Here is a 16,508-nt window from a genome sequence, read left to right on the forward strand (position 1 = left end):
ATGGGCCACCATTACAAAAGAAAAATCCAAAATTATATTATAACCAAAACAAAATAAAAAAAATAAAATAAAAAGAAACCAAAAATAAGGATCCATTCCATGTCTCTGTTTTGAACAGAGCATAAAGGTAATAATAAATAGTAACTCCCATAGTAAAAGATAAAGTTCAAGTTCAAGTTACAACAAACAGCTCTCAGAATAGGAATAGAAAAGGCTGATAACAAAATATTCTGCATTGCCATTTACAAAAAAGTCTCAACTCAAGCAGGCTTCTCCACGTCCCCCGGGTCATTTTTAAATATGCTTTGCATATGAAAGTATACCCAATCTAAATATAAAGCACCATTTAGTATTTGGCAATGAAAAAAAACTGCAAAACATTTAATTTCTTTTTAAATGTATTTATTTTGACGCTTTTTTCGTAATCCATGTACTGCATATGAAGTTTTTTTTTCTTTTTTTTTCCTCTCTTCTTGATGTTGGAATGTAGTCAGGTGGGAGGGGTGAGAGAGACAGAAGCACACAACAGAACAGGCCGACGTCAGCTTGCATTACTGCATACAAGAATGGCAGCGGGGGGGAAGGAGGTCCGAACCAAAAACCAAAGAAGATATGTACAACCACCTCTGTGGACAGGAAACAGAGCGGCGGCCATCTGATGGCCCGTGATGCCTCCCAATGCCACATACTTTAGCTGCTTTTTTATGGGGTTTTTCCTTTTATTTCTTTAAACATACAAATAATTCGCACTATATTATCCTGCCAAATTAAAAAAATATACCGTGGCAGCTTGGGATTTTTTTTTCCACTACCAAAAAAAGGTATGGTAAATACCTTTTAGAGAGAACAAGCAACAGTTAAAAATACAAGCCTCAATATAAATACTATAGTGCCTACTCTAAGTGAACATTGAATTCAAATACAATTCTAGAAATACAGAAAAAGTAGACCATAAATGTGTTTAAGCATAGGAATCGACATGAGTGTGCATTTTCCTATATTTTAAGTTCTTTATTATATATTCATATATAATCTTAATCCTTTCCCCAATGCAAATTGTATTTCAACCTGAAGAGCTGTGAAGAGCCAAGGCAAAAGAAAATACAAAACCATCACAGAATTTTTTTTTTTGTTTGTTTTTTCGTCTTTTTTTTTTTTGTTTCATTTCATATATACTGTGATCGGAGTCTTGAACACCACCAAGACGCTGAGGAAAAGAGAAACGACAACAAAACTTAAATACAGTTTCCCCTAAAAGATAGTGAAGTGTTATTTGCAAAAACGTTTATTTTCATATCTATAATTAAAGGAAGATTTTTTACAAAAACAGATTCTCGCAGTGTGAGCAACAAGATTTGTTGTTTTAGCCAGCAAGGTCTGTAGATTATTCAGGTGTAGATGACAATAAAAGTTACAATACAGCTCCTTAAAAGATGTGGATGTTTGGTGCTTGTGTGGCCAAATGAGAGCCGCATCCATTCTGTGATCGCGTTGGAGCGCTGGTTACGTACGTAACTCGCATCAAACCTTTTTATCTACAGACCTTGCCGACAGGGTGAATTTTCAGCCCAGGCCTAAGCGCTGAGGTTTCTAGGGGTAACAAATTGACAAATGGTCAAAGGTGAAACGGCAAGGGTACAAAGGTCAAGGTTCATGAGGGTGGAGTTGCTGGCAACAGATTATGTGTCTCATCTTTTACTGCTTTTAACAATGGGACCCTCGACATCTGACAGCATTTCAACAGTGTTTTCCCCTTCAGCGTAAACTTGTAAACTGGGAAAATTGAAACAGTGCACTTCATGTCCTATAAATGACAATCTAGCTTTTAGACTCAACCAATGTACCAACATTGCATCAGTGTGGGAAAATGCAAGAGAGAGATGTCGGTACTTACTCCCAGGCAGAGTGACAAGTGCTATACGATGAACAGCTTGAATGAAACTCAACAAGGAAAAAAAAACTCTCCTTTTTGGGTTGAAAAGCAACAGCAAACAACAAAAAAAATGTGCCCTGCATTAGCCTATGCATACTGATTAAAATCATCGCATTCACTCTTTTCAAGAGCCCTGGAGTACAGATATTTTTTGCAATTCTTTCTTTTTCTTTTTCTCTGCAATTCAAAGTTAATGACCCTGTTTTGATACTAGAAATGTAAAGTGAAAGAGATTGCCTCTGATCCCCCGTAATATGCACGTATAGCTTCCAGTTCTGTGTAGCTTTCTGTCGGTCTAGTTTGTAGTTATTTCAATGCTCTCAAATAAAGTTAGCCTCACTTGGAGCTCATATATTACTTTATGCATTGTTCCACACACTGACATATCGAAACAGCGTCGTAGGTTTTGTGCTAACGCAGATACATGACGCCTCTCAGCCATGCGCTGTATCCCTCAAGTTCAGGATTGTACATTACAGGTTACCTTTATCTCAAAAGTACCTCCTTACCAGAAACAAAACTACAAATAATTCAGATATACACAATACTGCTTGTACCATGCTTGCCATGAAATCCACATATTAAAGATAGCCTATTGAACATGTAATAGGTAGCTAAATGATGATTGACGAGAACTCTCTGAGCTTTCATCATGAGTTGTCACAGTCCATTTGAGCAGTCAGGTGCTTGATGCAAGGACCTTTCCTGGGTGGCTTAAACCTTTTAGCTTTATCTAATGTGACCCCAAACTTATACCAGATAAGATTATGGCCAATGCAGTCTTGAGATATCAAAGGCACTCTTTCTTTTTCTACCAAATGATAGTACAAATTGAATTATTAGCACACCCTTGTCTTTTTGAAAGAAATTTGAAGGCTGTTGTTACTTTCAGTTTAGTCATCAAGCCAATGCATTGATTCTTTTTTTTTTTTTTTAACCCCCGGTGAACATGCCGTCTTTTATAAAGATCCGGATGAGTGCATTTCCAGGGTTGTAAGAGGAGGGTCAAGTCACAGACTGTTCATTTTCCATGTCACAAAACAAAACTGTACATGATATGTGTTACAGAATGTATGCAGCATGGATGTATCTTTCTTGTCTTTTCTCTTTTTGAAGAATAAAAAGAAAAAACAGAACAAGAGAAAAACAGCAACACATTTACTCAACAACTAACCAACCAGGGACAAGTTCTTTTCTTTTTTTGATTAGCAAAAACATACTATGCATGCTGACTAATTCTTAAAAATGGAAAAGGAAAACTCAAAAAAGAAAATAGTACACAACATGTAAATTATTGCACAAGAGAAAGGCTCGAAGTTTTGCGTCAATGCAAGAGTATTGCCCCGATACAGATCATGCATTCAATGGGTAATGGAAACGGGGTGTGCTGGTGCAGAGCACATGGTCTTAAGCTTCCACCAGACTGGCGAAAGTGGAGTGTTGGGGTTTGGGGCAAATCTACAAGGGGCTGGGAATAAACAGGGGACTAATGGCGGACATAGCTGCGGGGAAAAGGTCCCATAGTTCGGCCTTCTACTCTGACTTTATTTCGGTACTCAAAGGACGGTCACTGTGCCATTTTTTCATGTGTTTCTCCAAGGTGCTGTAGACACTGAAGGGCATCTTACAAATTTCACACTTGTACACGTCTTTGCCCACCTGACCATGGGTCTTCATGTGGCGAGTAAGTTTGGAGCTCTGGGCGCAAGCATAATTGCACAGGTCACACTTGTATGGTCTCTCCCCTGTGTGGCTGCGCCGGTGCACTGTCAGGTTACTGCAGTTCTTGAACACCTTGCCACAATACTCACAAGTGTCACTCCTGCGGCTCTCCTTGGAGCCGGGCCGACCCCCGATGTGTGGTGTGCTGCCCCCGCTGCCTGTACCACTGCGGCCCGACATCCCGCCGTCCAGTTCCCCCGGAGGGGTCGAGAAACGCAGACTGCCGTTCTCTGAAGAATGCTCAGACGAAGAGGCGAAGGGCGATTGTCTGGAATCCCCAAAGTTCAGAAAAGGGTCCTTGAGTTGTCGGGAGGCGGCGTAGCCGGCCAGCCACTGGGAGTAGACGTTCTCTGTGTTAGGGATTGTGGGAGTGGGCAGGTCAAACTCCTTTTCCAGCTTGATGCGTTTGGAGAAAGGACTGAGTGGACTGGGGCTACCCAGAAGCAGTTTTTTAGAGAGGCCAACAGAGGCAGATTCGTTAGGGGATGCTCCCCGCCCGTTGACTGTCGAGACAGAGCCCTCCTCCCCGCGATCTGTTTCCAACACCGAGTTCCCATCACATATCTCACGATTGTGGTGATGGTCTTGGTTGAGGTGGTGGTGCAGGTGGTTCTCCTTGGCCATGGCATTTCGTTTGTGTGCGCTGAGGGCTTCGCTGAAGTGGTGCATGCTGGCGGCCAGGCCCATCCCCTGCATCACCTCAGGCAGTGAGCGAGGGATGGGCCCCTCCTCGGCGACGCCTCCCAGTCGGCTTCCTATACCACCGTTGTTTTCATGCTGTCGTGTTGCTTCAAGGTTCAAACCAAAATGATAGGTATTGTTGTTTCTTCTGACTCCCCTTTCTCCGTTCGGCACTTCTTCCTCCTCTACCTCCTCTTCCTCCTCCTCCTCCTCTTCTTCCTCCTCCTCTTCCTCTTCTTCTTCCTCCTCTTCCTCCTCCTCCTCCTCCCCGTTCTCGCGTAGCCTGCGGTTGTTCTCACTTTTCAGCTTGGCCACCACTGACTTAAGGGCATTGCTTGCACTGCCCAAGTGCTCGCTGGTGCCAGGCTCTGGAGAGGACGCTGTCGAGAGACCGTCTTCTGACTTGCCCGCGTTTGGCGAGGAGGATTTGTGCATATGTGTCTTCATGTGGCGTTTCAGTTTGCTAGCCTGCGTACAAGCATGATCGCACAGGTGACATTTGTACGGCTTCTCTCCTGTGTGGCTGCGCCGGTGCACTATTAGATTACTCTGAAACTTGAAGGCCTTGCCACAAAACTCACAACACTTTGATTTCAAGGGGGTTGTGGAGGAGGGTGTTGCCCCTGCTGAGGGGAGAGGGGTAGTAGGAGTGGTCTGAGAACCCACGGGTGACTGCATGGAGCCTGGAAGAGGCGGTGGGGTGGCAAGATATGGAGGTTTGCTGCCCCCTGCACCTCCTCCATTTCCGTTCCCTCCTCCTGTCTGGAATGGCTGGAGCAAGCGCTGCATGGGGCTGGGCCGGCTGGGGGATAGTGGGGGAGTGGACTCTGCATTGTTGCCCGCCAGCTCCCGTAGCCGCCGCGAGAAGTCCATTGTCGGAGGGGGGTCCAGGGGCAGAGGGGGATTGAGGCGCAGCACCCTGTCAAAGGCACTCGGGTGGTGGGCTGCCAGCGCCAGCTCCTCTGGGCTCAGGTGGTGGGGATCCAGGTGGTTCCTTGGAGGGGGGCTGAAGAGGGGTGGCGTAGGAGGGAACCGCTGATGATGGCCCCCACCAGCGGCGCCCATGGCACCAATTCCACCAAGTCCACCCCCCATCCCGACGCTGTCCCTTCCACCTGAGCCCGAGCTAGGGATGCGGAGGAGGTTGAAGGGGCTTGCATCAGGAGGCAGATGGAGGCCGTGAAGAGGAGGCTGAGAAGGGCAGTCTGCGCCCCCGCCCAGGGAGGATGGCCCACCCATGCGTGGGGTGAGAGGGCTACCGTGTTCACTTTCCAGGTAGATGCGGAAGCCGTGGGTGTTCTGAGCATGCTGCAGCAAAAACCAGGCGCTGCCGTACGGCTGCTTACATGTAGTGCAGGTATAGGTGGTCGGCTCCTCCTTACCTGTCGTGACAGAGAAGAAAGAATCGGGTTAGGAGGGATTATAACTGAAAAATATATCAATCAGCAGCCAATATAAGAGTCTGTTAAGCTGTAAAAACAGAATTATTTTAAACATTTCAGTTTTCGTTGCAGAAAAATCAAGGATTTTCAAATGCTGTTCATTTTGGGAACATTCCCACAGTTGCACATAAACAGCACTGTGTGTAGAATGAAGTCCAGGAAGGATAACTCTTTTCAACTTGGCTGAACCAATTTTTTATTTGAACCTTAGGCCTAACTGTTACAGCTTTTAAAAGTGGTCGGCACATGGTGTTGAGGGCTTTCCAAATACAACAGTAGCTGTTATTGAGGTCATGCCCCACATGAGTAGCATGTGAGGAGTAGTGTGTGTTAGTGTGTGTGTGCATTTGTTCTTCTCCCAGACTGCTCTGGGACATAATTTCTCCCTTTAGACTGACTGTGAGTCCTCCATTGTCAGCAGGAGAACAAAGAAACAGGGCTATCCCGGCGGACTACCACTTCCCACTGATCTACCAAAACAGAGGCTCGCTGACAAACACACATACACTCACATGCAGGAGCGGCAATGGAGAAGAATCCTTTTTAGACCTTTAAACTAGAAATAGTTTTTTTTCTAATATAGCAGAGAAATGGTTGTTTTATTATTTTCGAGGTATAACCCAAATACTGGCTCAGAAATGATTTCGTATTTTGGCAGTAAAAGAATAAAAATCAAATGTATGCAAGTTTATTCATGTACACTGTCATATTCTCTTACGTGTAGTGTTTATACTCCTACCAACGCCGATCACCCCACTGACAAATGCACACACACACACTCACACAGACAGAAGAGAACACCCCAGCCGCCTGAGGAAAGTAAAACAGTAGGAGTGTAAAAACATTTTGGCTCCGACCGGAGAGGAAAAATAACCCCTTCAGTCCGCCTCAAAGCTTCCTCCCTCAGTGAAGCATGCCGAGTCACTTTCAGACGGCGACGGGAGGAACATTTAAAACAATAATTGCCTTTGAATGGCCTCGGCGATGATGACCCGTGGTGGGACCCGCAGCGCATGTGTAATCTCATTAGGGGACCGAACGGACGGCCATCAGCTCGTTTACAAGATTAGATGACAGACAAAACCCCCGTCGCTGCCATTCAGAGCACTCCACTGTTACGCACAGTGCAATGTGGGTGCGTTTGACGAAGTGAACAAGCAGAGATGCACACTCATACATGAAGACACAAATCAAACAGGAAATATACTTGAGTGTATAAGAAGTTTAAACATTTATGTTTCAAGCATTTAAGTTAACAACATTCTTGTGACCATATGTGGGCAAAGAGCCACAGAAAGGACTGAAATAAGAGCTGAGAAAAAGTATTTAAGGAGACAATGCTGCTCTGAAGGCCCCTCTTGAAGTTGAATATACATTTGTTTGTTAATTTTTCTATACTAAATAAAGCAATTACAATGCATGAGCACTTACACACATCTTAAACCCAATAGCAGGTATATCTGGAGAGCCAAAATACTGACAGACAGCCCCTAACACCCCAGAAATTAATTACTTCATTAACAACTACCAAAAATAGTTTCCAAAAAGAAAATCCATCTGAATCAAGTTTCTTGAAAAAATCTAAAAAGTCTGGTTAAAATTGAAAGATGAAAATATTCCCTTTCAGGTGTTGGTAGAAAATACAGTTATTTGTGGATTATATCAACCGCAACAATTATATCAACATCCAAAAGTGTCAAAAGTTGCAATACATAATAAATTGAAACGTGCTGTAATCTTCTTGCAAAATCTGAATAAATAAACCGGGGTCATTCTAGGGGCAGTAATATTGATGCTAATTATCTCAGATGATTTTTTGGTAAAAAGCTATTTTGCTGTAACGTGTCCTGAACAATAATATGTAAACAGGTAAGGTGGGTTGTAAAAAGAAAAAAAGAATACACACAAAATAGGATGGATCACTTGCTAATTACGGGCAGAACGAATACGACAAATTAGCGGTGATACTAAAAGGATGTCATGGTGTCCATGGAAGCTTTTATACATCTGCACACTGCAATTTACCTCTAATAGCCAGAAAGAGAGAGTCAAAGAGGTTGAAGTGAAAAAAAAAAAACGATTCAACACAACGCAAAGGGGACATTCATGTATGTGCTTGTGAGAGTGTGTGTGTGTGCATTTAAAATAGATGTAATTTCCCTCACGCTATGGACTCACTTTACAACATGAACACCAATTTAAATTGACAAAGATACGATTATATTGTACAAAGATTATATTGAAGTGTGACAGGCACTTGAACACATTCACATCTCTACTTGACGACAACACATTGTACTGTTTCTTTATGTAGAGGAAGATTCTTTCATTCCTCCTCCTTATTTTCGACCATCCCTCCCGTCTCTCTCTCTCTGTACACACACACACTTATCCCACATGACCAACAGTTTGGAAAGGCAGCTAAATTATGGATCATTAAAATCGGCACAAATTACCACTAATTGTGGCCACCTGCATTGGATCTAACCTGTGAATATCATTTGCATTATCAGGACCACGGAGGCTTCATTTATTTATTCAAATTGTTTTTTCCTCCAGTTAAACCACTCTAATCCTGGACACTGACAGTATATATTGACAGTAACACCGCACCTTTTTCCACTTTAGTCAAATCAGGAGATGGATTATCCTTTCTGTACACATTACATTTCATATGGGAACCATTATTTATCCAGCAAGGGGGCAGTCCTTTCCTTTATTGACCAGATATGTAGCATGGGATCTGCCTTTCTTTTGCTTTAAATGAAGCATTTCCAGACCCTAGTTTTGGACAGTGTCGCTCTCACTAAAATAAAAGTCTGATATTTGTATTCTTGTACAGAAAAACAGTGGACGGCAATGTATAGAAGGCTTAATATCCAAATGGTTCTCACTCCCAACTCCTCTAATACCGCCGCTTGTTCAGTGGCCCGCTTGTTCTGATACCGACGCACTGAGGCACCCTTTAGCCTCCGTATAAGACGCTATCAATTAACTCCAATGTCAACCCGTTCGCATCAGTATTAGACAGTCAGAGAAACTGAAAAAAGCAAGTAGGGAGGAGGTTGGGGTGGACGGTTGGGTCAAACAAATACGGACTTTCGGCCAGAAGATCACAGTTCATGTCCCGTGTGAAACCAAAGTAGTTTTGATACGTAACTTTCATACTCTAATAATGCCAGTTACGTAACAAACATAGTTATTTTAACCCAAACCAAGACCTTTTCCTAAACCTAACCAAGTAATTTTGTTGCGTAAGTAAACCTAAAATTTAAGTAAACCTACGTAGGAAGTTTATTTTGAAAAGAAATTGTATGCATTTAACAAGCAGAAACTGTGTTTCCTGTGAACACGGAAGTTTATTTTGAAAAGACACTATGTAACAAACATAAACTGACACACTGTCTCTGATACGTCCAAAAGTCATAGTTTGAAGCGTATACGGCCACTGACAAAGCAGCAGTATTTAACGAAATGTGTTGCAATATCACAGCATCATTTCCCTGAGAATAAAAACATAGTTTTGTTGTACATAATTGCACCGTTTTGGTTGGAAAGTGTCCTTTTTGTGCCGTATTTACAAGAGTTTTCAATAGTGGAGCAGGACGTCATATCAGAATCTATTCAAAGTCAAAATGACGGTCAGGAAATAAAGGTAGTCACTCTAGGATTTGCAATAACACTGTTCAAACAGGAGTTGGTATTGCAAGCACCCTAAAAGACATCTCTCAGGAGCATCGTAGCTGGGGACAGAATAAGTGTATTATCACTGTTGTTTGCTGAATAAATAGTTTGACAGACTTTCTAAAATAACTTTGGAGTTGTCTGTCTCCTATGAGAGGTGCAGATGGTTTAAGACAATCCAACTTGAGGTCAAGAACCTTCAACTCTTTGGTTGGACTGGTCCCACCTGGTGTGCATTTAGTGATGGGAGGTAACAAGTAGCTAAGCCATAATGGTTGGAGCCATTGGTCTACTCAGCTTCAGCAATTGCAAAAGGAAAGAACAGTTTGTCTCCAAATATGTGATTATGCTGAATCTGATACTGGACTTCAAGAAAACTTCCTGGAGTCCTTAACTTGTATAAGTACCTGAAGTGATTCAGTTGTTCATAAATGTATGGACATGGATGTATTGAAAGGGTAAGGAGGCCCACTGAAGCTGCGTATGCATCATTTTTGTGCTACATCCCCGATTCAACCACATCTGCTTCACCCAGGAAAACACTGCCAATTGATGAGAATTAGGCCTGTGAGATGCTGACAGCACAATAATAACACGATGAAAGAAAGACTGTGACAAAGATGTGTGCAAAATATCTAGAAAAATCAAGTGCAAGGCACAATAGTGTAACTCTTGAGCTAATACGCTCCTTTTTGACTCGTAGCTCCGACTTGTCTGCACACTGATTGAAACTGTAAGGTTAATGGATTTTAGAGTAGGCGACCGCTCCACTCTGTCTCTCTGTAATATACTCCCATCAGCCACTTCATTAGGCAAACTCTCCACCACTGGGAGGTAGAAAAATGAAGTGAGAAAGCGGAATGGAGGACGGTAGATGAAGATAGATCGAGTCAGAGAACGGGAAAGAAAGAGATGAGATAGGAGAAGTAATCCCAGCGGTTTAGACGGAGGTGACAAATAACCTGCTGCAACTTTTTAACTTTGGGTACAGCAGGAATGTTAAGAGGGGGAAGAGGAAGAGGAGAGGAGGGAGGGAGGATGGGGGTAAATAATAGCATCCGGTTCTTTACCTGGGGTAAATGTCAAAGCCGTACTAGTGAGACTCCGGAGAACACACACACGCACAGTTCCACAAATGTCCTACAACTCAATACCAGCCATGCTACAGCGACAAGCACAGGCATTAAGCCCTATTAAGCCAAGGGCATTGCCTGGACACTTATGTGGTGCGAGATGGGAGAGGGAGGCAGTAAGGCAGCTTGGCTCATGTTTCACGACACCTTTCTGTGAGTGTGTGTGTGTGTGTGTGAGAGAGAGGGAGAGAGTGTGTGTGCAGCAACTTCCCCTGGCTCTATCCATCCCTCGCAAAGTGTAGTGCTCTGATCCAATGGCCGTCAAAGGAGCTGAAATAAAGCCAGCGCAAACTGACGAGACACACTGTACATCCAGGCCAAAATGCAGTGGAAGCATCAAACACACTCTTAAATGCATCACATCCTATCAATGGCCAAATGCACACTTATTATTACTTTATTTTTGGCTGTAGTGAATGATTTCCCTTCTACACATTCTTGACTTTATAATATCTTACGGCAACATCGTTGTCATGCTTTTCGCTCCAACCAAAGACAAACAGCAGCTACAACAGAAGACGCAGAATTCATGTCACAATGAGATATATTGCGGAGTAGCCTGCAGCTCATAATAGCACAACTGTGCAAAATGATGCGTCACTTTCTAAAGGGTCGATTCATAAAGATCACATAGTCTACAAGAGTTCTTCTGTGGTAGCGTCTGACAGAAACACTTGAGGCAAATTTACATTTCCTGCTGCAAGGACACATGACCGTCCGCAACTGACTGCATGACATAAATTTTGTCAACTGCTCATGTCCATATACACATGTACATCTGTGTAAGGAAGCACATGCTCGAGAAAAAGCAGAATCACAAGGTTGCCATTTTGATTTCTAGGGTGCATGTTGGGAACACGTCCGCATGCAGAAACACAAAATGTGGTCCTTTTGTGGTGCTCTATACATTTAAGACAGCGGCACATGCGGCCATCAGCAACACATTGAAGAAATCCTCTTTAATGAATCCACCTCATAACGTCAGCCTGCATAACTGTCTGTTCTTCTGCCAGTCATTCTGTCCTGTAAATGAGCTGGATTGCCACCATTACATCCCTCTCCGACCAGCTGGGAAACAAAAAATGGTTGCCAGGGCTTGGCTACCAGCGAGGACAGACCTACAACTATCTTACTGGCCTCGTATGATTTTATCCATCTCTACATTCTCAATTTGTTCCCTTTATCCCTTGTGATAATTTCTCTTTATCACTTTCTTCCTTCTATCTCTGTGTTTCCTATCCCTTTGTACTATATAGGACTCTCTCCTTTACAGCCTTCCTGTCCTCCCCCCATCCCCTCTTCCCCCTCTCTCTCTCCACCCATCGGTGGCTCTCCGGTGGTGTCCTTGGCTGGGTCCACCTCTGGGTGAGATGATAGTAATTGAGGTAATGGAACATCGCTGAAACAGGATTAGGTACGCATACTGGGAGTGAGGGACAATGTCCCTTAATACAATTTGGGATTTCTGTCTGAGCCTCAGGCTTTCAGGATCTGCTGCTTGTATTTACATCTGGGCATCGCAGCTCACCTCCTGATCACCCTGTGCTTTATCTTAAAGGGGTACCTGGACATTTCACTATAATTTTAGCCTTCTATTAAAGTTTTATGTGTTAATGTCTGCAGGCTTTTTGGTGCACATTTTCTGTTCATTAACATGTCCTCTGACCTCCCTGTAGAGATGGAAAGAAGGAGAATTTCCAACATTTTTACGGCTAAAATACAAGTCAGTGAGCAGCAGTAGTAGAGAACTGATAATCAGTTATAAGGTAGCAAAAGAACAAATGCAATGCTTTTATTCCTACAGGCTGTTCTCACACTGTTTGTAGCTATACCTACGAACAATAATGCACTGTAATTCGTATATATCCCGCAAAATCAATACATATGTAATCAACGTAATTGTGAACCAGGAATTATAAAGCGTGACAAATGGTGGGTCAAAAAACACTGGACTTTCGCCAAGGAGACCGACGTTCGTGTCCCGTGTGTAACCAGAAGTCAACATTGATTTAATTGTGACTTAACTTCCGTAGTTAAGTTACGCCTCTTCTGTAGATGTTCTAACCCAAACCATGATATTTTCCTAAAGCTAACTAATTAGTTTTATTTTGAAAAAAACTGGAGCGGAAATTGACACGTGTGTAATGTGTTGCTGGACATTCGTAGGAAAACGCACAAAAATAAATCATATGTTGATTCCTAACATGTTTATCCAAAAAGACTAATGAAATTCCACTGAAATTGTTGTAATGTTCCTTTAAAATAAGAGAGTTTAACAGGAATTGGACTATATTAAGTCATATAGACTGCAATATCATAACCGCATTTGAGCTAGCTGTATTTATTTCACTGTGGTTCACTAAACAGTTGAAAGGGCAGTGTTTTTTTTTGCACATGCCTGGTCAAAAACAGAAAGAAATCCCACTGAAATGGCTGTACTATTCCTTTAAAATGAGGCAAATTACAAGGAGTTAACACAATGTGATATGGGCGATAATCTCATGATCACACTTGAAGAATAAAATCATGATTTCTGTTTGTCACCCTCACCTTCCCTCTCCCTCTTTTATAATCCACATGTATGTTCAGTGCCACATATAAATGCTTGCTGATCAACACTCAGATACTCATATTTCATAACTCCCACAATACATTTGTACTGTAACTGATACAATGCCCTACTTAAATAAAAACTCTTTCATGACTCTGCCAACCCATATAATGATTTTCAAATGGTTTTCTGCAGGACACGGACATTATCGACTCTATTATCATAACCCAGCCTCCCTGCCTCTCTCAGTCCTCCCTCAGTCCTCCCTCCATCATCACCCACTAAAGTGCAACAGTTGTGGCTTTCGGCTTCACTCCCAGCAGTCAGTCATACTGCCCAACAGCACTTCACCATATCCTTGTTGTCATGTGAAAATCTTGTTACCCTAATTATGGCTATTTTCATGTTTTTAATTTCAGAACTGCGTGTTCCTGTTTGAGCTGGGGGAATTCAATGACCCTTAGGCATATATGTGAAACCATTTCAAAACCCTGTTGGTTATACTCAAAAACGCATGGTGGTCAAGTTCAAAAACAAGGCTGTTATGGAAATGCAGACAAAAATAAGAACATTGCTTCACACTTGAGTGGCATCCTATTAAATTGTCACTGTAATTGCTGTTTGGGCATCATAAACTGTCATGCCGATGTACTGGGCTGAATTCTACCACAGCTCCCAGTGCAGTCCAGAGAGAAGGGATCTGCACTGTCCTCGTCTCCCCCAATTATTTCCCCCTCTACGCTCAAGCTTTTCTTACTAACTGGACAGCAAACAATTGGAATGCAAACAGTGGCAGCTGGTGTCCTGTCCGCTCACTGAAGGGAGCGATGCAGGCAAATAACAACATGACTGCAATTGCTCAAAAAAAAGGCGGCGCTCTGCTTGGAAGGAATCAGCCTCTATTACTGGCTACGAGTCGCCGGCTAGATCAAAGCGACTTCGTCAAACACTGCAGGTACAAGAAGAGTAGGCCAATCCTGATGTAAAGAATGGTTGTGTAATCATAAAAGGGGGTGGACGAACTACAGAAAGCACCTTACAATATATGAATAAGGAGTATAGGGATCAGTATTCCTTGTCCTGCATTCACAGGGGCTGTTTGTAGAGGATTCATTTGTGCATTATAAATATGTATCTGCTGGCCGGGCAGGCCTTTGACCTCATCTAGGTGTTCAAGAAACCATTGTTGGTGATGTTCCTGGATAGCATTATGAGGGAACAGTGTTGCAACTTGAAGGCCTCAGGATGCTTAAACGTATCCTCGTACAGAGGGTCGTATGATATCTCACAAAATGATTCCACCTTTTTCATGCGTTTTCCTACGAATGTCCAGCAACATGTGATGCACGTGTCAATTTACGCTTGTGACATAAATACAGTCTTTTCAAAATAAACTTCCATCTTCCCTGGAAATGTCTTGGTTAGGTTTAAGCAACTCAACTATGGAAGTTACGTGACAAAAATTACTCAGTTAGGTTTAGGAAAAAATCTTGGTTCGGGTTAAAATAACTCTGGAAGTAGCGTAACTTAAGGAAGTTACTTGACAAATAAGTCAACATTGACTTATGGTTTCGCACAGGGTATTCTTCACATAACTAATTCCATCACTTTTCGTGTGTAAAATCAAGAATGACTGTCTGAAAGTGTGCGCCGATATACTCAACTGTACAATTTTACTGCTTCAAAACTACAAAGACACTCAAAAGGAGATCTCGGAGAGAGGTGTAATATCTTCTGCCTTTAGACATTCTCGGACGACACTGCGTACAGTCTAGTTCGTTTCAAGCATACTGAACCCTTAAGGTGCACCATGGGCTGTAAGGAACCTGGTTTTTCATTTCCCTGTTTGCATGATTATAATGATCCAGGTTTGTGATTATCTGTCAGACATTTATTCAACTCCTCAACATCTGAGTAACTCCTGCTGCCACTGTATCATGGACTCTCATATCCTATTTGACTTTTTCATCTTATCACTTATCTTGATGAAAGATAAGAGTTAATTTTTCATCTGAATTACCAGTGTCAAGGCAACACTTCCACTTCAGCTTGTGGATCATCATTGCATGCTTTATTATCATCATCAACTACATTGTGACTTAAATCAAAGACACTCTTGCTGCGCAGATCAGGTGAAAAAGCGGTTTCCATGACAGAATATCTATCAGAGTATTCCAGCTAGCATGGTTGGGTTTATCAAAAGCAGGATAAGGGTTTTTTATCTACGTTTCTACAACCAAGCAGAGCTTCAAGAAACAAACAAGATATTGAAAATTCCAGGACACTAGTACATGTAAACATACATACATAACCACAAGGCCCTAAGGGCGCATTCACAAGCCATCATTTAGTACGTTTTAATCAAACTCTGGTACGGTTTGTTTGGGCAGTTGTGAACGCAGTAATCGTACTCTGGTGCTGACCAAAACAACCGGTCTGAGACCACTTGCGAGAGGTGGTCTCCGTCTCCAAACGAACCAAAACGCAGGCTGCCTGTGTGGGCATTTGTTGAGATGGACACAGGTAAACGACAGGTTAACATGAGTAAACATACAGAATATTCTAAATAAAGTCCGCAAAAATATTGTTGTTCATAAAGTAATTGAAGATAAACTGGAGGAGAAGGGATTCGTGCTCACTCACAGTAGATCAGTGCCGAGTCAACAGCAATATATCAAAGTCCACGATTCCCTGCATAGAATTGGCAGCTCTTGAGACGAAAAATATAAATTTGCTCATGCGTACACCCCCCTCAGCATTTTTTATTTTTTTTATTTTGGTCCGCTTTAATTTGTGCACTGTGAAACCGAACCAGACTAAATAGAAAACAAACCAAAAGTATCAATTTCACTCTGATTCGGACTAACCAAACAGAGTACGGCTTGTGAAATGTCTTGAACATCTTGACACGCTCACTACAACCACTGGAGTGTTTTCTATTCTTTGTGACAAAATGAAGTTTCTTCAAAGTACTCTGGAAACTTGAAAAACACTTTTTTCATCTTTAAAAGATTCATAGATATTCAATATCAAGGTGGAAAGCAACAAATACTGTCACCGGTTAAACTCATATTAGTTGAACTTAAAATATCTCCAAACAACTTTTGCAAAGAAAAAAAAGAAGAAGAAGCCTCCAGGCCGGAAAATAATGATCTGGTATTTTTATGGAAGGAAGAACTATGAACGCATTTGAATTACCAAAAACAACAATGGATTATTGAGCCGGTCTGATTACATGCTGTGTGTGCATGGATGTGCGCGAGAATGTGTGTGTGTGTGTGGTCCTGCTGAACAGCCACTCTAGTCTGATGAGCAAAAATATCAATACCGTCTGTCCCTATGTGTGTGTGTGTGTGTGTGTG

General features: G+C 42.3%; 1 protein-coding gene across 3 annotated transcripts in view; it reads right to left on the reverse strand.

The window, feature by feature from the left end:
- Positions 1 to 385: 385 nt before the first annotated feature.
- Positions 386 to 16,508, reverse strand: part of LOC119495439 (B-cell lymphoma/leukemia 11A-like) — a 59,742-nt gene continuing 43,619 nt past the window's right edge. For all 3 annotated transcript variants that reach the window (XM_037781873.1, XM_037781871.1, XM_037781874.1), the window contains one exon: positions 386 to 5,718. In XM_037781873.1, coding sequence (XP_037637801.1) covers positions 3,467 to 5,718 — 2,252 coding nt within the window. In that variant the 3' untranslated portion in view covers positions 386 to 3,466. The remainder of the gene's footprint in view (positions 5,719 to 16,508) is intronic.

Source organism: Sebastes umbrosus, chromosome 10, assembly GCF_015220745.1.
Source record: "Sebastes umbrosus isolate fSebUmb1 chromosome 10, fSebUmb1.pri, whole genome shotgun sequence".
In the NCBI taxonomy this organism is placed as follows: domain Eukaryota; kingdom Metazoa; phylum Chordata; class Actinopteri; order Perciformes; family Sebastidae; genus Sebastes; species Sebastes umbrosus.